The following is a 24,996-nucleotide window of genomic DNA, read 5'->3' as shown; positions in this document are numbered from 1 at the left end:
TTTTGAATTTGTTTTATAAATACTTGCTCTGAAACATATACAACACAGATATTGTTGATTTTATAAAATCAACACACGTTTATAAATATTCTGTGCGCAAAAAAAAGTACCATTTATTTACCTTCTTGTTTAATAATAATAATAACTGGTGAGCTGGAGTGTCTTTTGTTTATTTAAGAGAACAATGTGTACAATGAGTCTTTTTTTTTGAGTGAATCCACCTACCATGTTGTTATTAAAAAGTAAGCTTTGGCTTCTGGTTTACTCAGCTGATTGAAACTTAATACAAATCGAAACTTTGAAGGGTTGTTCCAATTAAGAAAACATGTTTTGGATGATGCTTTCATAAAATTTGGCTATTAAAGTCTCTTGTTAAAATTTTCATAAATAATTTGATCTGCTTGCAAATATTTTGATCATGAGAAAATTCTTAATTGTCAGGTAAAAGTTTTTATTTTTGAATCATTCTAGGAAAAATCATTCACGAATGCTTTAATTGTTCATAAGTAATTGAACTTTTCATTAAAACAGCTTTTGCTGTTGATACAAATATTTGAATTAGCGTTAAAAGTAGTAAATTTATATTTTTTTTTCTAATGAGGGACTTTTTTGAAATTATTAAATATTGTTAAAAGCTACTTTTCAAATAACGAAATATACAAAACAGAAAAAGTTAAAATTATCAAAAATTAATCATATTCTTAACGAGACCTTTACTTCTTTTAGTATTTGCAATTAATAGTGAAATTTTGTCTCAATTTGTTTTTGTTGACAGAATAGTTCGCTCAGAAAAAAATCGACTTGATTTCGCTGGCGTGAATGTAGTTTTTAGTATAGTACAGCAAAATAAATTTGTTTAGTTGGTTCAGGTTTAGGCGGTAAGCCTTGTTGGTCCAGGGACTTGGTTTAACCTTGTAATCTTCTCCAAAGGTTTTCGGGAAAGGTCACGAACGAAACACGAGATTTTTCTAAATTTCACTGAATATAAACTTTATTGTCGACTTATAGTCACGACGGTTTGTTACAGACTGCTCAATTTTTCTTACTCTTCTACGCCTCGGCGCCGTTCACAAATCATCACAAAATCGGTCTTCCTTCGGGGAGGACAGAAGGGGGGGGGACAAGTGTCATCCATCGCTCGACCTCTATTGTTTCCGCCGAAGGAAGTCACGGCTTCTCTCAACCTCGTTCGTCCGCCGGAGGGAGTCACAGCTTCTCTCAACCTCGTTCTTCCGCCGGATGGAGTCACGGCTTCTCTCAACCTCAATTTTCTAGCCGGAGGGAGTCACGGCTTAGCAGGGGCTTTACTGCTGTTGAGCTGCGAGCCGTTGGCGGATTCGGGACCAAGAGGGTCCAGTTGACATTGGCATAAGAGTAAGAAAAATTGAGCAGTCTGTAACAAACCGTCGTGACTATAAGTCGACAATAAAGTTTATATTCAGTGAAATTTAGAAAAATCTCGTGTTTCGTTCGTGACCTTTCCCGAAAACCTTTGGAGAAGATTACAACCTTTCTGGAGCAATTTTTGAAAAGTTTCTTTGGTAAAATAATCTCGAACTCTGTTATTAAGAACTCACTTATTAGCTAAATATTTGATAATGTCATTCTTTTTGTCAAAATAGCTTTTTTAATATTGTAATTATCATCATGCTCATTGAATACTTACGCTTATTCAAATATTTATGTTGAATGCAAAGTGTGATTTTAATCTTTACGAACATTTTTTTTAATTATTCAAAATAATTGTTTTTTCTATATTTTTTTTTAAACTCAAATCAATGAAAGAAATATCAGAACAGAAAAAAATAAGTTATTTTTAAACATTTTCAACAAACCTTTACAATTTTGGACTTTCACACCTGTAACAAAAAAAAAATATTATTACCTTTCAAGGTTTCATATAAAAAGATAGAAGCAAAAAAAAATACTCACTTGATATACGTAAAAAAATGTAGCGAAATGATCATAATCTCCTATATATATTTTTATTTTATCATTTTCGATAACAAAACATTACAAAACGCACCGCACTGTCCCCGTACACATGAACATGATAAGCATTTGCCTCTTCATATCTCTCTTATGAGCACCTTCGTTCGTAGGTCTCCTATGTTTTTAATATAAATATTATTTATTTCTATTTACGTCATCGTTTCGGTCAATAAATTTATTTGACTTTTTTTTTATCATCAACACTACCAACACTTGTTAGCATCCCATCGGCTGATCCGTTTTTCACATGCGATTGGGCATGAATGTTCAACTGGTTGTCCAACCTGTGAAGTACTGTCCATCTCCACTTGTCGTGTATCCGAAAAATCTACTCTTTGTGATTTTGTTACAGAAACGTTCATCCTAACTGGTTTCTTTTTTTTTTTGTTCAATATTATATTATCTCACATGGTTCGTGTTGTTGTTGTTGTTGTCTACTTACTACTTGTTACATATATCGTGTATATGACGACGTACCTGTACCGGACCACCATATGATATGCCTACACTTGGTAGACTTGTTATACTCCATGCCGTCTAAAACGTTATATTATATTTAATAATAAAGCAACAACAACAACGACGAACAAAAAAAATCTAGTCTCTTTGCGTAGTAAATATATGAGTTTGTGGTTCAGTATTAAAAGAGACTTGCAAACGAGCGGGTTAAATTTAATATCGTTGTTCTCTCGTACGTCGCTACAAAAAGTAAATACAAAAAAAAAAGTTGCTGGTGAATTGGTTCACATATACAAGAGATAAAATAATAATAATTTTTTATAAAAACAATGTTTTAAAAATTTTAATACTGTAACAAAAAAAAAACGAAAATATTTTAACAACATTTTGAACCAACCAAATAATTGACTGTTTTTAAGACAACACTTTTAATGGTAAAAAAAACAACGACACATGTTTTCAAAAAGTCGCGTGTCTATCACATCAAGTCCAAGACCGACGGATTAATTAATGTTGAGTATCAAAGTGTGTTCCAGTTCCACGAGACAATTTTTTTTATCTTCTCACTGGCTGTTATTATTGTCATTTTGCATCGTGTGGATAATCTCAATAAATTATTTATTCACGATTTTCTAGCTCGTTTTGTGAGCGAGTGCCCGATATGGCGCCTCATTTTTTTTTATAATTTTTTCTCAATAAATAAACAATCAATAAGAAATTAATTATGTGAAAATAAAAAAATCGTTCGAATGATTAATTATTTATTCAAAAGTGAAGTGAGCTATATTGTTTTTCGAACTAATCGAGGCAGAATTAAAAAAAAGTTTTTTTTTGCACCTGAGACTTGGTTTAGCAGCAAAGCAAAGAATAAAGTAAATAAGAATCAAAGAAGAACTGCAAGTCATTATAAAAAGTGAATTTCTTATCAATTATTCAACTTGTGACGTCAAACGATCGTCAAAACGGTTTAAAAAGTGTTTATGGAAGTGTGACCTTATTTGGAGCAATTTATTTGGCAAAACAAAAAAAAATATTAGTGAAATTATATTTGAATAGCAAAATAATAATGTTAAAAGTGAAATTTGTCGTAAATGTTAAAAGGGAATGAACTTGAGTGGGTTTCAGCACGACTTGGAGACAGTAGGAGGTTGTCAATGCAATATCATTAGAAGGTCTCATAAACGCATAACGTGACAAAAATCATTATTTTTTGTTTTGATTTAATATTTAGTCGGCAGATAACACAAAAATCTATCAAATTATTATTTTTAGTGATTTTTTGTTATTTAATGGTATTAAAGTTCGTGTCAAAGTGTTAAATTAGGAAATTTGAATTCACTTCAAATTACTTTTTTTGTCTGTTGAACTTTAACTTACATTAAAATTAATTTTTTTTGTTACTTTTTTGTAGAATTTGAACTTTAAAATGTTATGAACTTTTTCAGTTAAAATATTGTCAAAGTTTTGTGAAAAAATTTAAAGTTTTTTAACAAATGTAAAGAGTTTTGAAAGTTCAAATGAAAAGTCAATAGGATAAATCTCACATATTCAATTTAAAAAAAAAATGATAAAAGTTGATTTAAAATTTTTTTGACTGGCTTTGAGCTGTTAAAAATCATGCCAAAAAAATTGAATTTTTAAATTTATCCAAAAACAGAATAAATCAGGTTATTAAAATAAAATATTTTTTCATTAAAATTTTTAAGAAAAATTTATTTAATTTTATAATAATTTAAATAATTAATTTAATTTAATTTAAATAATTTTTAACATTTATTTAATAATTTTTTTAAATAAAATAAATATAATTTAAAAAAAAAAATAAAAGAAATTGCAATTATTTTTTTTTTTACAATTTTTATTATAATAATAATTTTGAATTGCATAAAAACAATTTTAAATATTTTTATTAAAATTAATTTAAATTTAAAAATAATTATTTTTCTGAATTCAGGTCATTTAATTTTTTTTCTATTTTTTTTCAAATTTTTATCTACTTTTTAAGCATAAAAAATCATTTAAAAATCAAACAAAAATTTTTTGAAAATTAAATAAATTTTACCCCTCTGCGAATCATTCTATTGATACTTCAAAAAAGGTTTCAAGTTTGCAAAAAAATACTTACTTCACAAAATTTACTTTTCGAGTATCCTTTTTTCAAGATTTCACCAAAACTCCTTCACAAACATCACTTTGGGACACTTTAAATAAAATATCGATACAATTTCACCCAAAACTCACCTTATTCGCCCTCCATTGCCCTTCAAATTTGTCTCACTCCAACCTGTAGCGAAACACAAGAAATTATTTTTAGCGACACAAATTACCCATTCAAGTGTAAAAAATATAATAAAAAAAAGTTCATTCAATTAACTCAATAATAATCTCACACTTGACTTCAATTCTTTGCTTTTGCTGCACGCTGAGCTTGTACAAATTGTTAATAATCACCTTTTATTACCTTTTATAGCTGATTACTACAAGCGACGACAATTCCATCTTTCTCACTTTTAATTATTATTGTTGTACCTCCGTTGTGCGAGACACGATAACTGCGCGCTGATTACAAGTCTTTGAATTCTTTACACAAAAAAAAATATTAAATCACAAAATAAATAATCATTAAAACACGATCAAAAAATACTTTCAGAGTCAGGTTTCTGCTGCAATATCTCTCGCATTGCTCCATATGTTGCATGTGTGGGCAACATTCATTCATTCACAGTGCATTTCAGTAGCTAGCCTATGAATTTACATTCCTCCGTTTTATTACATTTTACTCATTTATTTTTTGTTTTGTTTTGTGAGATAAAGTACGACAAGTGCTTATAGTTACAGACAAGTGTCTCGTGTACCTGTGATAGTGAGGCGAACGCATATGGTAACATAATGATATTGTTGCATATAATGGTAATTAAATTTTTTTGAGGTTGAAGTTGGTTTCGGGTGTAAAATTGCGCTGCTGTGCCTTAGTTGTTGCTGCTGCTGCAAAAATAAATAAATAAAACGCAGCTCGTGCCATTTTGTGTCCATGGCCTGCTGTGTTCAATGCATGCGCCACAATAAAAGAGCCTTAAAAAGTTTGTTCCTGTGTGCGTGGTTGTTAAACAAGGAAACCACTCTGGGGTTTCCTAACTTTCATTTGCAATATGCCCAATGGATGAAAAATGGATGAGATTGATGCGAATGATGACTCAAGGGACCAGATGTGAGGCCTTGGTAGCCAAATTGACCCCTTAATTGAATTTTATGATCCCTTCAGATCTGATAGATTTCTTAAGGGATCATAAGTTCAATTAAGGGGTCAATTCGGCTCCTAATGAATCAATCAGATCCCTTTTAAGAGATCGAATTAATTTTCTTCGGAGCTCGTCATCCACAGACCAAACCAGTAATATGTTAAAGAAGTCAACTTGATCCCTTGAGACTTCAATTTGATCGTTTCTCGATGAATCAATTTGAAGTCTTAAGGGATCGAATTGACCTCTTGAAGGGATAATTTTTTTTTTGGTCTGTGGATGACGAACTCCAAAGAAGATAAATTTGATCTCTTAAAAGGGATCTGATTGATTCATCATTTGAATTTGGTCCCTCGAGGGATTAGATTGATTCCTTCTTAAGTTATTTGATGCCTTAAGTGAATTTTATGATCCCTTTAGGAATTAATCTGACCTAAAGGGATCATAAAATTATTTTAAGGCATCAAATAACTCAATAAGGAATCAATCTAATCTCTCGAGGGTCAAATTCAAACAAAAAGTCAAAGAGGTCAATTCGACTTCTAAGAGGTCAAACTGATCCTTCAGAGATGAATCTCACCCATTTTTCGTCCGTGAGGTATCAAACAAAAGCAAACGAAGCTACCCAGGATTCACACTTGGCTTAATATCTGGTTTTGTACACAGATCATGTTTAAATGTTTACTATTCTCTATCTCAATCTCGATTCTTCGTCTTACTTTATTTTTTTACAATTTTGTATGCAAATACGAATGTGGTGAGAATTCCCATGGTGTGATTTTACTCTCTCGCATTATAGAGACAAAAATATGTGCAGGACAACAATAACTTGGGGTTTTCTGCAATATTGTCTGTCTTTGCTCATTCCTCCGTTTTTTTTTTGCGAAAGTGATGATAGTCGTCTCTCCCTTGGTGGTACATAGTGAAAAATGTTTTTGCATGTGCTATGTGCAAACAAAACAAAACAAATACGCAGAAATAATGCAATCAGCAACGCTTACACCCACCGACAACAACGTCGAATGAATGAGATGACAATGAGATACTTTTCACGGAAGGATTATATGAGCGCTTTTTGTGGCTAATTGAAATTCTCGATAAAGGTATTAAGGCTTTGAGAAGAATTTTTCACAGTGCATTAAAAATTTTGAGGATTAAAATCTGAAATGAAATTTAAAATAATTTTAAAAAAATTCAAAAATTTTAAAGAAAGAATTTATTTAAAAAAAAAAATAAATAAATATTTTTTAAAAATATTTTTCATAATCATTCTGAATATTTTTCGAAAATAATTTTAAAAATTAAAAAAAAAATTCAACTATTTTTTCAACTAAATTTTGTTTTTATTTAAAAAAAAACATCAAAGTCTTAAGTAACTTTTAAATTTAAATATTTTTTTTAACTTAAGGAAACCAAAAATTTATTTCAAAAATAAATAAAAAATTGTTAAAATTTTTTTAAAAGACTAAAAATCGTTAAATTTTAATTTATTTGAGGCTTTTTAAATTTTGAACTCTAAAAAATTTTTAAAAATATTAAATAATTCCTAAAACGATAAAAAAAATTGAAAAAAAAACCGAAAAAAAACAATTCATTTAATCTTTTTTCTGAAATTTAATTTTTTTTTTTCAAATTTTTAATTTTATTGATTTTATTTTTGAAAACAAATTTTAGCTTTAAATAAACTAAAAATTTAATTTAAAAATAAAATAAGAAAAATTCTTTAAAATTTATAAAAAAAGACTAAAAATTAATAAATTTTAGTTTATTTGAGGCTTTTAAAATTTTAACCTTTGAAAATGTTTTTAAAAATATTTTCCAATTTTTTTAAAAATTTTAAAAAGATTTAAAAAAAAAAAATTTTCTTAAAAAATCTTAAAAAAAAATTAAAAATTTTAAGAACGACAACCTTTCACTAAACCATTCTCACAACTTTTTCCCATGCATCCAACGAATGAAAATGAATTCTTTCACGCTCCAACTGGCATCACGACGGACACGAAAGAAACACATGCGATGAATAATAAAATCATAAATTCTACCGAAGAAATGCATCTCAAGGATATCTTATCCCTGGATCGCTGACGCTATTTAAACACACGCAGTTTGAAAAGGAGATTCAAGTAAGTGAAAGAAGAAGAGAGAGAGGAAAAAAATCAGAAAAAAATGAAAACATAAAATAATATTTATTTACTTTTTACTTCACTTGCTGGAAGGCAGTTTCTTGCAAAAAAACATGATTGCTGCACTAATGTTGCACGAAGAAAAAAAGCAGTTTTTACATGGGGGGATATTTTATATTAAAATATTCATAATAATAAAATCCTAATCTCTTTTAGTAGTCATCGAGCATCGTCGAGTCCTCGTCGTCGCAAGAAAAACTTTTTCGCTCACAAAAATTATATTAAATTGGATGAGGAGAATAAAGCGCAAGTTTTTTTTTCACTCGTAAAGTATTTGGATTAAATATTTCTCATATTTTTTTCGTACGATTAGTTACAGTTACAACCACGACGACAAGGTTGGTTTCAATATATTACGGAATTTCGCCTACAACTGCAATTAACTTCAAAATTGCTCGTTTCAAACTTTATTATATTTAAATTTAGTGTGCGAAACTTTTCTCTCGAATTCATCTGCAAATATTCGTCTTTGACGATGTTGACATTGAAAAAAAAAACAATCGTCATTACCTTTAATTTGTTCTCTCGCGAAAAAAATTTTTTCCTCTCTCTCTCGCTCATTTAATCAAATTAAATCAAAGCAACCAGCGTGATGACGCGCACAACCGAGCAAGCCGCCAAACAATCAATTCAATTATGTCAATTTAAATATATGGCATTTGGCCGAAACCGCTGCCGACGGCATGAAAAATTGTGAACTTACATGGCAACAAATCAAAAAAAGTATCAAATAAATTAAGTATTTATCTCGATACTTATAATAATTTATTGTTTGGATGTAAATTAATTTTGCACTTAATATCGCGTGGTGCATCATCGTTCTCATTAGTTGTAGCGAAAATTGGGCGAGTGTTCTAATTGTTCGAATTTTTGATGTTAATTTTGGGTAATAATTGATTGATTGGTGTGCCAAGTTGAGTTAATTAACTCATGATATATGTGGAATTTTAGCAAATAATTTATATTGAAAAGTGTGGAGACGACTGGTTTTTTCAGTAAAATTATGAGAAATTTATTCAAAAGTGATTTATGAGAATTTTTAACGGAGCTGTAAAAATTTTTAACTTTAATTTAAGATTTCAAATTTTAAAGAATAAAGTTTGAACTGAAAAGAGTTTTTAAGTAAATTATGTGGTTTTTAAAATTTTACCCAAATTTCACAAAATTTTGTAAAAAAAAATTTATTTGTACTTAAACTTAATTCATGAATTTTAACTATTTAACTTATTAATTTTTAAAGCTATGATCTCTTGATTATTTTTAAAAAGAGACAAAAAATGTGGACCAAATAAAAAATTAATTAAATTAAATTAATTTTAATTTTATTTTATTAAATTAATAAAATTTTAATTTTTGCATATTTTTATTTTTAAAAATTAAAAAAAAAAATTTTTAAACGTTAAAAAGGTTAAAGGTAAATTATTAATTTTTTTTAAAGAAATTTTAAAACCTTTTTGCGACAACTTTTAGACATTTTTTATTTTAAAGTGTATTATTTTAAATTCTTAAAATAAAATAAATATAAATTAATTTCATTAAATTTTATTTCTAACTATAAATTAGAAAAAATTAATTAAAAAACAATATTTTATGCTTTGATTTTTTTTTAAACAGTAAATTAGTAATTTTTTTAAGATAAAAATTTAAATATTTTTATTTCAAAATTTGAATTGAATTTTTTACTACAAGTTTCTGTGGAAACGTAAAAAAATAAAATTATCATGCGATTTTAAAGTTTCTTCTTAACTTCAAAAATTTTCTCGCTTTTTTTTTAAAAAAATTATAATATTTTTAGATCTTAAGATATAAAAAAAAAATTTTTTTTTTGTTTTAATTTTTTTTTAAAAACTAAATTGAAAAACTCAAAAAATTTACAAACAAAAAAAAATTAAAATTATTTAAATTTTTATCTTAGTTTGTAAATTTTTTGAGTTTTTCAACATTTCTTTATAATTTAGTCAAATAATGACGAAAAAAAAATATTTTTTTTATAATATTTCTCAAGATCTAAAAATATTATAAAAATTTTTGAAGAAAAAAAACGAGAAAATTTTTGAAGAAAAGAAGAAACTTTAAAATTGCATGATAAATTTATTTTTTTACATTTCCACAGAAACTTGTAAAAAATTCAAATCTGGAAAAAAAATCTTAATTAGCAACCTGTCATTTATTCATTTTCCGTTTTAAAAAAATCTGCAAAGACAAAAAAAGCCTAAATGACATTTTTCATCCTCTATAATGAGCTTGTCGATCACTGTCCCCGCCGTTGTCGTTCTCGACGTCATCGTTGTTGTTGTTTACCTCCCATCATCATTATTTTTTGCTTCTGCATGAAAATTTTATAATTGAATTTCAAACAAACACAGAAATGTATCGTAAGTCATGAACTATTAACATCATCATCATCATCGTATCGCATCGCATCGCGTCGCATCAAAGGAAATGAAAGGGGTTGATATTTGAGCTGCAGTCACAAACAAAGAAAAAAAAATAATAATGACATATAATTACTAAATCGAGTGAGTGACAGCACAAAACTTACAAAGTTCTCATGTTATTATTTTGCTGGCAATTAAACGGCAAGGGAGCCCTTTCAATTACGATGTAAAAACATTTTAATTATAAATTGAATAAAATTCCGAGAGAGTGAGTGAGAGAGAGAGGAAAAATGCAACAGAGTTCAAAATAAATAACATTACACAAAATATAATAAAAAACTGGTTTGATATCTATTTTTTGTGGCTTTTCGTATGTCTAGATATTTTATTACATGGTTTGCGGTTTCGCTACACATTTGGCTCTTCAACGTTTTATTGGAATGAAAGATAATACAGATCGCGTATTTCGATAATGTAATACAATAATAATAGGTAATAATAATGGAAGTGACGTGCGTAACAAAATGATAGCAGCAAAAACAAAAAAAAAACAGACAAATGTTTGTTTGATGTTTCGCGGTGAGAGATTTTTTATCAAAAAAATAAAAAAAAAAACTCCTTATCGATGACACTTTATAGCTCTCTTATTGTCATGATGTTTATTGACAATTCGATGTCGGTCGATCATATTTTACACGCCACGAGATAAAAAAAAAAACGTTTCGAAACAGGTTTTAATTTTCATTCATGTCGATCGATCGATTGGTCCAGTCCACGTATCGCGGTGAATGCGCGAGCATTTGGTCAAAATATAAATTTATTACAAAGTGCACAGAAATTGATCATTATTATGAAAGAGTTTACTCAACTCAAACAATTTACTACCAAATATATTGACATTTAGCTGTGAGCAAGTGCCGTGCTGTGCGTTGATAGATGCGATTTTTGCATGAGCGCATTTTTCTTGAGTTTTAATGAGACGTCAAATGTGAAAAAATGCTCATGGGAGACAACGAAGATGACAGTCAAAAGAAATTTGCGTCAATATTTTGACAGTTAGATGTCAATTTAAAATGAAATTTGAACAAGAATGACAATTGTAATTGACAAATCACGATTTTGTTACGATATTTGTAGAAAAATTAGTTTTAAATGAGATTATTTTTCGTTTTTCGAACGATTGGAACAAAAAATTTCAGAATGTTGATCAAAATCAAATTTTAAGCTGATCTAACTTTTTAGTTCCTGATATTTTTCAAAAATGGCGCCAAAAATGTTTGAGGTTATGAGATCACTTGGTCAAGTTTCTAACAACTGATCAAATTGTACAAAATTGTTTTGAAATTCAACTTAAAATTTTTTATATTTTGTATAGATGGCGCTGAAAAGATTAAATTTTGAGTCACAATTTGAGGTTACCTTAAAATCTTTAGATCAAGTTATTGATCAATCTGCTATCAAAATACATAATGTCGAGGCAATAGTTTTTGATTCATGAAATTTTCAAATGGTTAAAATCTTTTCGCCTCAAAATAAGAAATAATTTAAATTTTTGACTATTTTTCCGTAACATGGCGTCTTTTTTGAGGTTATGAAATCTTTTGATCATCTGCCTTTCAAAATACTGCCAAACATCAATTAGATTTTTTATATCTTTCATGTTTTTGCTCTTAAATTTGAAATTTTAATGATCTTGAATTTTTACTTTTTGACATATTTCATAGATGGCGCTTTAAAATTATTTTGAGGCTATAAGATCACTTGATCACGCCTAAAATTTCATTTTTCGAATTTTTATAATTTCTAATATGAGTCTTTTTGCTTAATATTTCAAAACGATCTTTACTTTTAGTTTCTGACGCCTTTCCCAGATGGCGCCAAAATTAAAAATTTTTGAGGTTATCTGATCTTTTGATCATCAATCAAAATAAACAGACAGACAAACATTTAATACACAAAAAAATTTTACATCGAAAAAATGTAATTTGAAAAAATTATCAGACGGTGACACACATTTTTAACATGTTACAGATTTTATCATGAATCGAATCACACCATATTAAGGTTCTCCAAACAATTTTCCACAGTACATTTGAGAGTTCTGCATGAAATTGATAGCCTCTGAAATATTTTTTTTTTCATTAGTCGCGCATTTGACAAGTAAATTTTAAATTCAAATTTAGTCTGTAACGACAACTAGTCGCAGCAAGTAATTGAACAGGTGATTTCTCTTCGTCTTATCGCGTCGCCTGCGTCGTTTGGTAGTCAAGTCAGGTCAACGCTAGCCATATGCAGCACATTAGTAATCAAAAAATTCAAACATATCAATCAAAAATAAACGATTTTTCTGCCTCTTTTGGTAGCACATTAATAGATTCGACGTCTATAATTGGACATCAGAATTAACACCTGTAATTTTATGCGAGTGATCGTGTGAGATTTGGAACACAATTTGAATTCAATTTAATATTTTTTTTTGCGTCGTAAAAGGATGAAAAAGTTTTAACGGATTTCTAGTCAAAAAAAAGAAAGAAAAAAAATACAAAATTTGCAACAAAAAGTTTTAAATGAAAAAAGTTTGCATACAAATATGCCAATCACAAATGATACATCGCCGCATCACAAGCCAGTACACCCAATACCAGAAACAATATTAGAAGAGCCGGGCACGTCATCGACATCCTCAAGTAAGCTTAATTAATTTGTTTGACTCTTGAATGAAAATTTTGCTGAATGTGTCTGCAACTCAATTTCCTGCATTCAAAAAATATCCCACAATATCCTTTTTCAATGAATTTCTTTCATTTCTCAACCTAGGTGGCACATGCATTAATTCCGGGCGCCCAAGAACATCGATTCCCGTATTGACACCGGAGGACGAATCAACAGACGCTAGTTCCGTAAGTAGTTTTTTCTCTGTTTGTTTACTTTGCGTCAAGTTATCTGGAATAAATAAATTAAAATGTCTTCGTGATCTTTTCCGTGCTTTAAAATGAGACGTGAAATGCATGGATGACGTAGTAGAAAAAAAATCATAAGCGAGTCATAATAAAATGATAACACTACACACATTCGCGCGAATGTAGCGGGAATTAATAAAAATGAGTCACGTTTTTGTCATAAAAAAAATATAATAGCTTTTCATGGCTTTTCATCAGCGGATCATCAGTTGGATACTTAATAATATAAGTCCGTTACTTTAGATGACATTCGAGAGAGTGGCGTAAAAAGGTATTAAAAATTGTCGTTAAATTAACCAGACGTCTCCATTGTGAGATTTTGTATGAGGGATTGATAACGTTTACAAGTACAGAGCGTTTATTTAAAAAAAAAAATTAATTTAATTGAAATTAAATTTTTTTTATATTAAATTTTAATAATTTAAAAATTTAATTTTGTGTTGAAAATTTTAAATTAAAAAAAAATAAATTTAAATTAAATTAAATTTAATTTATTTTTAAATAATTAAAGAAATAAAAAAATAATTTTTTAAATAATTAATTAATTTTAAATTAAATAATTAATTAATTTTAAATTCATTTTAATTAAATAATAAATAATTAAATAAACAAATAATTAATTAATTACTAAGCTTTTAAATATTAATTTGATAGGAAAATTGGGTTAATTTTAAATATTAATTATAAATTAAATAATTAAATAGTTTTTTAAATTAAAATAATAATAAAAATTTAATAATTTAAAAATTTAATTTTGTGGTAAAAATTTTAAATTAAAAAAAAAATAAATTTAATTAATTTTTGAATAATTAAAATTGGCCGAATGCACATTCTAAAAAAAATAAAAAATTTTAATTTTAAAAAATAAAAATAATAATTTTAAATTAAAAAAATAAAAAAAATTTTTATACATTTTTCGTCTTCAACTTCGCTAAATTTTCCAAAATATTTTTATAATAATTTTTAATTTTTATACGAAATATTTTTGTAGCTCTTTTTTTTAAATTTAGATATTTCAGATTAGTATTATCTTTAAATATTTAAATAAATAAGTGGAGTATCATATAAAATATTTTTTTTAAATGCACTTGTTCAAATAATTTTTATTATATTATAAAAATTGAAAGATATTTTTTTTTATTTGGCATCAAATATTTTTTTTAATTTTAAATTTATTAAAATTAAATTAAATTTATCAAAAATAGACAAAATAAAAAATAAAATAAAAATAAAATTAAAAAAATAAATTTTTAAAAAAAATTAAAAAAAATTAAATTAAAATAAAAATTAATTTTAAATTAATAATTTTTTTTATAAAATATAAAAATAAAAAATTTTAAAATTAATTAAATTAAATTTATTAATTCATAAAATTAATTTTATTTATTTTTTTTTTAATTTATTAAAATTAATTTAATAATAAATTTAAATTATTTGGTAACAAAAATAATTTTTTATTAAAAAAAACTAAACTAAATTTTTTTCTTAATAAAAAAACCACTTGCCACACGAAAAAATTACGAAAAAAAAATCGCGACACCTGTTCACCGTGCATGTTCACTCCCACGGCGAATGCAAGAGACTCAGATCAGATTTCACGTCAATTTCGCGCGCGCATACTTCGTTAACATTCGACCTCAAATAGTTTCTACAAACGAACGATTGTTTCATACTTCAGCTTAAGTCGTTGTGGCAGCATCTGTACAAGTATAAATTTCAACAAAATCCGAAATAATAATAATAATAAAATAAAATATCATCCACGTGATAGAAAAGCAAAATTTGAATTTCATTTCGTTTCGTCTCAAGCGAAAAAGTAAATAACTGCGAGATGATCTGACGAAAAAAAAAACCATTAAATCAAACATTATTGCTTGAGAATTATTTACAGACACGTAAAAATGCGATACAAACAAAATTTTATCTGTTTCAATATTGTTTTTTTTTTCGTTCGAGCTACTGCTACAGAGCTTTCTGACTCAAAAATCCTGATAATATAAACATGTATTTTTCTATCGACACGATCAAATATGAATGGATTGAATATGAAATATTTATTGTATATTTATTAGTGTACAGTAGCAGCAGCAGTTACTCCGGCATGCACACACATGTTCCGTTGTTCGAATGATGATGATAAACAAGTGTTTTGTAGTAATTTACTGAAAAATTTCGTGAAATAATCGTGGTAGATAGGTTAGTACGTTAAATCGGTTCGATACAATCGGATGGCAATTCCCGCGAATGCCAAGATTTTTTTTTATCATTTTTTTTCGCTGAAAAGACATTGAAAGCTTCTTTTTTCTCCGATTTCACGGATTAAATTTTTTTTCGTGTCTTTTTTCACAAAGAAAAAGAAGAAAAATAAAATTAAAAACGAAAAAAAAGAGAAAATACGGAAGAAAAAATAAAAGATATTTAAAAGTACATAGAAACCACATGTAGAATTTTAATCTCTTTCAAGTATCATAAATAAATTCTCTAAGTAGCTTCAACGTCAAATCAAACACACAGACAAAGCAGCCGTATCACAGTCATATCTTCATTTAATAAATTGTGATAAGACAATTTTTCCTTGATGATGATAATAACAACAACAACAACAACAATAATAATAAATAATTTAGCGTTTGTCTGTGTGTCGTGCTCTCAGTGAAACAATATAATATAATTTATCTACTAAGTGGACGTTGAAAGCAGTATTTGAAGTCAGTGCAACTCACAAAAAAGATTGAATAACGAGAAAATTCGCCAAAAAAACGAATTCCAAGAAAAAACTACGTCAAAGTCTTTCAATGAATTTGTTTGGAATTTGTGAATCATATTATTAGTGAACTATTAATTGTAAAATCAAGCCGAAAATATTTTGTGTGAAAATTAGTGAGTTTTTTTTTCGGTCATCGAAATCACCTGTGTAGATGGTGAATGTGAATTAATAATGGGAACAACGCGACAATGAACGACATTGGTGACGAGATTAAAACGCAATAAGTGAAAATTTTCCCGAGAAAAAAATTTGATTTGTGAAATTTGTTTATTTTATGATGAAATGAGCAAGTTTCTTATGAAATTTTGCAAAAATTTATTTAATTAAATATTTTTATGGACTTGAAATTCTATAGAAAAAATTTCAACATAATGACTTAAATTTTGGTTCAAAAATTTCAATGGGATTTAAAAAACATTTCAAAGGGATTTTTCTTTAAATTTAGTCAAAAGAAGGTTTACAAGAAGAAATTCAGAATTTTGACAAATAAAAGTGAAAATTTAGTAAAAAAAATAATTTAGAAATGTTAAACAAATAGTTATGAGATCGAGTATTGTGTTAATTACAATAAAAATGGTTTTTTTTCATTAATTTCAAAATCAAAATTTGATTTGACCTTTATATGACCTTGAGCTTATTTTTTTTATAAAGAATTCAAAAATAATTTTTTAAATTTTTTAATAAAATTTTCTATATTTAATTAAATTCTAAAATATTTTTTTAAAACTTTTTACTGACCTTTATTTGACCTTTAGCTTAAAATTTTTTCGGATCAAGAATTCAAAAATATTTTTTTTTATTTTAAAAAATTCTAAAATATTTAAAAAAAAAAAAAATTACTTTTTAAAAATGATTACTGAAATTATAATTTTTTAATTAAATTATTTTTTTTAATTTTTACTGAAATTTTAATTAAAAAAAAAATTAAGGTTCAATTCTTAAAGTTTTAATTAATTTATTTTTTTAATGATATGCCTTTTTTCTCAATAAAATCATGGATTTTCAAAATTTATATTTGTAAGTCTAAAGTTTTTAACCAATGTTTGGCTGATTAACTTAGTTCATTGAGTGTTGAATGTCCTCCTGAAAGATTATTTAAGTTGTAATCAAATTTATTAATTAAATTAACATAAATTAGATTAAATTAAAATTTTCGACTTAAAAATTTTTTTTTTGTCAAAAGTATTGCAATGAAAAAATTTCTAAAATTATTTTTACACTAATTTTCGACTTTGCAGTTTAATCTCATCGATAAAATTAAATTTTGAGTTTTTTACAAAAAAAAAAAATAAATAAATAAGAAAATTAATTATTTTATTTAAATAATTTTAATTTTTGTAGATTTTTGAACATTTTTGTAGTATCTGAAAAATGTTCAAAAATCTACAAAAAATTGAAATTATTCAAATAAAATAATTAATTTATAAAATAATTAATTCTCATAAAGAAAATAAAATTTTTCCGTTACTGATCCAAAAGTTCAAAAATATATTCCTAAAATTAAAATTTTCTCCAAAAATGTCAATTTTGATGAATTTTTTGATAAATTTATTTTACTAAAAACTAAAAATCAATAAGAAAATTAAATATCCACGAACAAAAGTCTTTTGTGTAATTTTCAATTAAAAATCACTTGAACAACAAGATTTCAATCACAAATCACCTTGATTCTGCCAATTACCTGTCTCATTAATTAAACGCCGTGTATACTCCACTAAGCTTCGTACACTCGCAACAAAAAAGGTAAAAGAAAAACGGCTCGACACCTGATTCCTTTTCTTTTAATCAAAGAACAAATTTACACAATACGTCACACAATGAAATCAATTACTTCAAATTTACGCTACAATGAACCTCTCTTCGTCGCTCGTTCGCGGAGTTTTATCTCTCCTCCGTCGTTCGTCGTTTTAACAAGTACTGACTAATTGATTTCAAATCAAATTAATACATAACCGAGAGAGAGACGACGTTGAGCCGCGTTATGATTTCGTCGATTCATAGACCTAGATAGATAGCTACGACGTGCTAAATGAAATCATCATGGTTAAAAAGTTTTTTTTTATTGTTAGAAATTATTAATTATCGCGGGTTTTTATCTTGCGGTGACGAATTCCCATTTCGCGAGTCGTTTTAATCTCGTCAGCAGTGTCTTAAAAATGGAAAAAAATAAAGGAAAATTTTTTCTAAACAGAAAATGAATGTCGTTTATCATAATGACCGATAATGAAGTCTCATGTTTCACGACATTAAGAAAGGCGTTGATGAAATGGCACCGCACTAAAGTAACGACGTCGTTGGCAGCACCATCGTCAATCGCGGAACGAAGTGATACAAAAATCCAATTATTGTTGTATAACGACAATAACAACGCCGAACAGACGACAATCAAAGTGCCAATCTCATTTCATGCGGATATGGATTTGAGCCAAAGAAGTCAATTTGACGCGGAACAACCGTCGAACTCGTCGTCGACATCGACAATCGTTAATGCGCCCGCACATGCCAAGGATAAAGCGACAAAAAGACAGGAAATTGAATTTAAGGAACATAAGTCCGTTTCAATTGAAAGCGGATCGAAGCACGGATCATGCGACTCGATTGGCTCGAGGACTGTCATAATGGAGAAGCGGCAACGCACGAGCATGGAGGCAGAGCAAATTTCGTTGCAGAACAATGAACAGGTAATGAAACACTCACGCACGTCCCAAAAAAAGGGATAAAAAGGATATTTTTTCATGTTCAGAATACGCAACAAGAGCAACAACAACAACAACAAGAACACAAGGCGAAACCGAAGCCGAAACCTTTGTTCCATCTTGGCAGTGATGCATCGTCCATTAAAGACATGCGGTATTACGCGAGTGAGGAAGAGATGGAAACAGATGACATTTTATCGCCATTACCCCTGGATACGAGTCAATTTTTTGCGATGCCTGGACAAAGATCGGCTGGCACGAGTAATAATTGTAACAGTAAAAGTTCGCCTAAATTCAAGTTTCCGATGTCAGCGCCGGCGTTGGATCAGAATCGGTTGAACAAGTTGAGGTTTAATTTTGATTTTGATTGTTCGCATACCGTGGCAGATCATGAGGATGAGGTTTGTATGGATTTTTTAAACTGTAAATTGAGTTACTTTGACCATGAGGGTTAGTTGGATTAAATTTTGTTTAAAGAAAATGCTAGTTTTTAGGTTCGAAAAATAGGTTTGGTAAAACAAAAATTTTAAATTTTTGTAGAAAATTTGTTCTAAGTTGCCCAAAAAAGGATAAAAACGTAAAAAGCTCAAATATTTTAACATATCTGGTTAAGATTTATGTCGATAACCTTCAAATGACCTTGAACTTGTTAATATAATTCGGTTATTTTTTAAAAAGCGAAAAAATAATTGAATATACCTAAAATTAATTAATTTTTTACTTAAACTTAAGAAAAAGTAAACTTTATGTGAAAATAGAAAAAAAATGTTCACAAAAATATTGAAAAAAAAAATTAAAAGCTAAGAAGTTTAATTGACTTTCAAGTTCAACTCTCCCCAAAATTTCTAAAGCTTTTTAAGCCAAAATATTCTATTTTCTTCTATTGAAGTTCAAGTTTTAGTTTCAATTTTTTTTCATGCCATTTTTTTAACTTTAAGGTCAATTTGAGGTCAAATTGGCTGTTTTATTGATATGATTTAAAATTTGACAATAACACTGAAGAAACTGAAAGAAAAAAATTAAAGTAAAATAAGGCCGCTCTAAATGAAAATCAAAAAAAATGTCCGATGCCCCATTTTAAAAGTCAAAAAATCCAATAAGGCAAAAAAAGTTAAAAATTTCATCAAAAATGGCCGTGCACCTAGTATTTTCATAATTTTTCAAGATATTTTTAGAAATGTTTTTAAAAAGTTTTAAATTTTTAATAATTTTTGTTTAAAAAATCGTAATTTAACATAAATTTTCTTTTTTAATTTTTTTTTACAAAATTACTGAATTTATTTTTCAAATTTTTTTGGCAGTTATTTTTTATGATTTTTTTTTCAATTTTTTCGCCTAGAATTTTAAAGAAAATAATTTTGGACTTAATTTTTAAATTTTTTGGAAAAAAAAAATTTTTTGAAAAAAAAATAAAATTTAGATAAATTTTGTTAAATAATTTCCTGAAAATAAGTAAAATTTTCTCGAAATTAAGGAAAAAAAATTTTAATTAAAAAAAAAATAATGTTCGAATTTTTTTATGAGAAATAATCAAAAAGTCGACGAAAATACCAATTTTGAAAGTACACAAATTTGCAAATTTACAAAATTTCTGGGAAATTAAAATTTTTAAATAAAAATAAATAAAAGTAAATTTGAGGGTATATATTTTTTTGGAGAAAAATGATCTACTCGAGACAACAAATAATTTTTGTGAAAAAAATTTTCTCAAAAAATTTTGATTTTTAACCAAAAAATTTAAAATTGCTTGAAAATCGCCAAAAATCGAAGTTGAGGTGACATTTTTGACAAAATCATGCGAAATTTCACTCATTTTTCCAACATTTCTAATTTTTTGTACAAAAACATGGAAAAACTTATGAAAAATTTTTCCATCCAAATGTTCAAAAAAATTACGGCTGAAAATATATGTAAATTGAAAAAAAAAAGGCAAATTTCATATTTTTTCCCCTACCCGCCAAATATTTTGATTACGCCACTGTCACATTAAACAAACCGCAATAACTAAGCAACTGTCGCTTCTTCGGTCACTGCAATAAAAATAACAAATAATTAAGTAGGAAACGAGAAAAAAGATGTCATACCGTCCAATTTCACGCCGTCGAACACTGTTAAGACACCTCACACACCACAACCGACACCGCAGTAGTCAGAGCAACAGGCACTTTGGCGTTCCACGATTTTCCGCCTTAAACGTGACTCATTTTTGCGTGTACTCCAAACAGTCGAGCAAATCGTTGTCACTGCAAGATCACGACATGACACACTTGTATCGCATAAATAAAATATTGTCACAACATTATTATGACTCTGCCATCCGTGTAATCTACTTTTTTTGTGATTTTTTTTTTTTTTTTTAGGTAAACTTTTATTTATTTGATGTCGTTTCTCGTTTCAGAAACCATTAACGGATATTAAATTTCCTAGTCTTCTGCCACCCAATCCGCCGCTTAGAGTAAGTAAAAAAAAAAGTTTTTTTTTTAATGGAAATTGTTTGTTGTGTCCAATTTTATTCCGAAAAGTAATTTGCGAATTTTACTTTCGACCTGTCAACGGACGAGGAAGAACGAGATAAAAATAGATTCTTATCATTTTTTTTCGTTCGTTTATTTTTTTGCAGATTTTATGTGTCTTTCACAAAAATGACGCCGTAATTGAGGCATTTCTCAATGCTTGCCATCGTCTCGATATCGAACACACGATCGCCAAATCCACCGAATCTGCAATTGATGAATTTCAAAATGTAACCACCGGCGGGCATCACATAATTGCCGTTGACGGCAGATATCCCAAAATAATTGACGCCGAGTCATTCGGAAGGTATGTTGGCGTCGTCCTCATTATTTTAATGACCCAAATTGACACTCTCTCCATCTACAGGTCAATGCGAACGACAAAAGGCAGCCAGCACACAACGATGGTGGCTATTGTTAAAAAAGGGTATTTTTTTCATTTCTCTCCATTACGCTTTTTTTTCGCACATTTTTCTTTCCGTTCTTATTTTTTTTTTCTTTCTTCATTGTTTACGAGGAAACCCGAGCGCAAGATGATTGACATGCTTTGGCTTCGTCGTGTTTATTTAATGTTCACCCAATTATTATGAGATTCGGGCGCAGGACAACCGGAAGCGATAAAAGATTTGTTTTTTCCCCAAAATATTTCTTTTTTCTTTGTCAAGACATTTAATTAATGAAAAGTGACCATGAGGGATTTTTTACTGGCTTTAAGGTTGTTGTCGTCTTTGAAGGTTACAAAAAAAAAAAATTTTTTTTTCAAGGATTTTTGTCAAAAAAAAAATGTAAAAGAAATTACTTAAAAGCATTATCCGATGCTGCTTACAACGCAAGACAAACAAACAATTTTAACGTAAACGACCGATGATCCGCGTTCCTTTTTTAGTTTGTAAATATTTGAAAACAAAATGTTTCCGGGAAATTGTTTGTAAAAGATTTTATTTTTTTTTTTTTGAAAACGTGCGACAAGAAAGGGAGCAAAACATGCGAAAGAAATTGGGACATAGCGAAGAGTGTTTGAAGGAAATTTTGTCCTTTTATGAAGTTTTTGGGCTGTGAGTAATTAATGGTCATTAAGAAGGTCGAGAAAAAATATTTCTCTTTAATTTTTCGCTTAATTTTATTTTATTTGGGATTTTAAATGTTAGAAATTGTTTAAAAATTAAATTTTAAAGTTAATTTGAAATCTTTTTAAAAATAAGAGTTTTTTTTATCAAATATTTTATTATTTATTTTAAGTTTTTTAATTTTGTTATATTTATTTTTTTAAATTTATTTTTAAATTTAACAATTTCAACGTTTATTTTTTTTTAGATTTTTTTAATTTAATTTGATTTATTTTTTATTTATTTTATTTTATTATTTTGTTTTTTTTTTATTTAATAACATTACTTTATTTGTCGGAAATTTTTATACAATCAATACATAATTAAAATGAATATTGGACTAAAAAATAATAATTTTGGGAAGTTTACAGTTTTTTTTAAATTTAATTTATTTTACAAACAAAAAAATACATATTTTTAATTTAAAATTGAATTAATTGAATTAATGAAATTTATTAAAATTTCATCCTTAAATATTTTTTTTTAAATTTAAAAAAAAAATTAAATTAAATAAAATGTAAAAAAAACTAAACTTCCCAAAATTATTATTTTTTAGTCCAATATTTATTAAAAAAATCTTTATCAAAATTTTAAATTAATTTTTAATTTTTTTTACATATTGAATCAATAAATTTTAATAATTTTGAAAATAAATTAAAACCTAAAAAAAGTTAAAATAAAATATTTTTCAAAAGATTAAGAATAATTTTAATCAATTAATTTTTTTTTTTCAATTAGAGCAAATTTAATTTTTAAAAATAACAAATAATAGAAAATTTTATAAAAAAAAACATTAAAATTATTTGGCTCTATTTTTTTTTGGCACATAAAAAATGAATTTGGGCAAATCAAAAATACTTTTGGGCAAATAGAATTATTTCAAAACTTATTATAAAAAATACCTTTTTGGCAAATCAGAATTTTAAATTATTTTTTTTTTACAATTTTTTAATTATTGAAATAGGTACTAAAAAAATTAAAATCAAATTAATTAATATTTTTTTTTAACATTTTTATAAGATAAAAATTTTACTTACATCACTCAATATTTTATTTTTTCAAAAAAATTAATTTTTAATAAAAAAGCGCTTTCACATTTTCCTCCTTTTCTCACAAAAACCTTCATTTTTTCCACTACATCAACACAAAGATTTGCTAATTTGGCGCTCATTTCCTCTTTTTTGAGCAACGCAACAACAAGCACAAAAACATGTCTGCCCCTCATCTCATAAAAAATACAGCAAATTGATCTCCAGGCCAAAAAAACATTTTTAAACACTCTTCACGTAAAATTAATTAAATATACATTTGTTCCGCCATTCAAAGTGAATTTAAGATTATTTTTCTTCACCTTTAATATTATTACCTCGTCTTATTCAAAAAGACGAGCAAACGAAGAAGAAAAAAATATAAAAGAAGAAAAAAAGAAAAGAAAACGAAGCAGATTAAGTTTGTATATATAAAAATTTTTCCCTGTCATTAAATTTAAGTACATTATTCCAATTATTCTCATTCTTGCTTCTACATTTTTTTTTTACGACTGCTTAGTGGTCGTCTCGTCATTTGTTGTCATTTGTTGAATGGCACGACCAAAGACGTGTTTTTCCGATGTAATGACGCATGTATACGGAAAGTAGCTCTCAAAAGTGCATTTTGCCATCAAAAAAAATTTTCTTTTTTGTTATTTTTCAATTTTTTGTCGCTTCTGGCATCGTAAAATGCGAAAAATTATTTGAAATACGGAAAAATGTGCTCTCTAAAAGCATCATGTTTCATCATTTTTTATCGTAATTTTTTTTTAAATTTTTTCCTCAGTGCATTTGACAAGGATGACACATTGGCTCATTCATATTTGGAAGTGGGATACAATCGAGTAAGTAGAAAAAATATTTTTTCTGGCCTCATGCGAGTCGTAATTTCATAAAAAAAATTTTTTTTTTCAGTGCATGGTGGAGTCGCCGCATGTCTCACATTGCAGCTCGGAATTGAGACAAATAATGCATTCACTTGTACGTCCCCAGTACGTGATTTCAACGCAACAGGTACGTTAATAATGTCAAACTGCAATCAGCTTTATTGATGTGTCGCTAGTGGCTGAAAAATTGAATTTACTGCTAAACGACCAAAGTCCTTGTTGTTGTTGAAAGCTTTTATCGTCACATCACGAAGAAGAATGTGTAAGACGATAAAGTACGACAGCAATTGTTTGTAGATCGCCTCTGGATAAGAAAAAAAAAACAGACAAGGCTTTATTAAAACTCTCCTTCCTTCGTCGTCGTACGAATTTGGCCTAGACAACGAGTTGTGGCAAATAAACACATAAATCTTTGATAATTGTTTGAGTAAACATATGAAGGTTATGCGAAAAAGAAGAAAAAAAGGAAAAATGAGCAACAAACATTACGGAGTAATTGCAAGTTAACTCATTGTTTTCCACATTTTCGCTTAATTTTTACCGTTTAAATGAGAATTTAGTATCAAATAGAGTCCCTTGGGCGAGGTGAATTGGTTAAATAGACAAATAAACAGACAGATCTTTAGAGGATTAACATTTGCGGGGATATTCAAGAATTAATTTTTAAATTTTTTGGTCTGTCTGAGGCTCAAATTTAAAAAATACGTCGAAAAAAGTTTAAAAATTGCTCTCAGAAAAATTAAAAATGTTGCCCAGTGCAAATTTTTATTTTTTTTTTGGCCCAGTTG

General features: G+C 27.4%; 1 protein-coding gene across 7 annotated transcripts in view; it reads left to right on the top strand.

Annotated features, from left to right (window-relative positions):
• Window positions 1-24,996, top strand: part of LOC134828377 (high affinity cAMP-specific and IBMX-insensitive 3',5'-cyclic phosphodiesterase 8) — a 59,287-nt gene that overhangs the window by 25,030 nt on the left and 9,261 nt on the right. For 3 of the 7 annotated variants that reach the window (XM_063841334.1, XM_063841332.1, XM_063841333.1), the window contains 6 exons: window positions 13,069-13,151; window positions 21,073-21,129; window positions 21,295-21,494; window positions 21,555-21,614; window positions 24,109-24,166; window positions 24,237-24,335. In XM_063841334.1, the coding sequence (XP_063697404.1) occupies window positions 13,069-13,151; window positions 21,073-21,129; window positions 21,295-21,494; window positions 21,555-21,614; window positions 24,109-24,166; window positions 24,237-24,335 (557 nt within the window). Of the gene's footprint in view, window positions 1-2,663; window positions 2,977-12,734; window positions 12,939-13,068; window positions 13,152-15,442; window positions 16,092-18,019; window positions 18,660-18,721; window positions 19,076-21,072; window positions 21,130-21,294; window positions 21,495-21,554; window positions 21,615-24,108; window positions 24,167-24,236; window positions 24,336-24,996 lie in introns of those variants that run through there. The other 4 variants (XM_063841335.1, XM_063841330.1, XM_063841337.1 and 1 more) reach the window with 4 other exon arrangements.

Source organism: Culicoides brevitarsis, chromosome 2 (assembly GCF_036172545.1).
Source record: "Culicoides brevitarsis isolate CSIRO-B50_1 chromosome 2, AGI_CSIRO_Cbre_v1, whole genome shotgun sequence".
Lineage (NCBI taxonomy): Eukaryota > Metazoa > Arthropoda > Insecta > Diptera > Ceratopogonidae > Culicoides > Culicoides brevitarsis.
The sequence above is the reverse complement of the archived record's forward strand: the minus strand, read 5'-3'. Positions and strand labels throughout refer to the sequence as shown.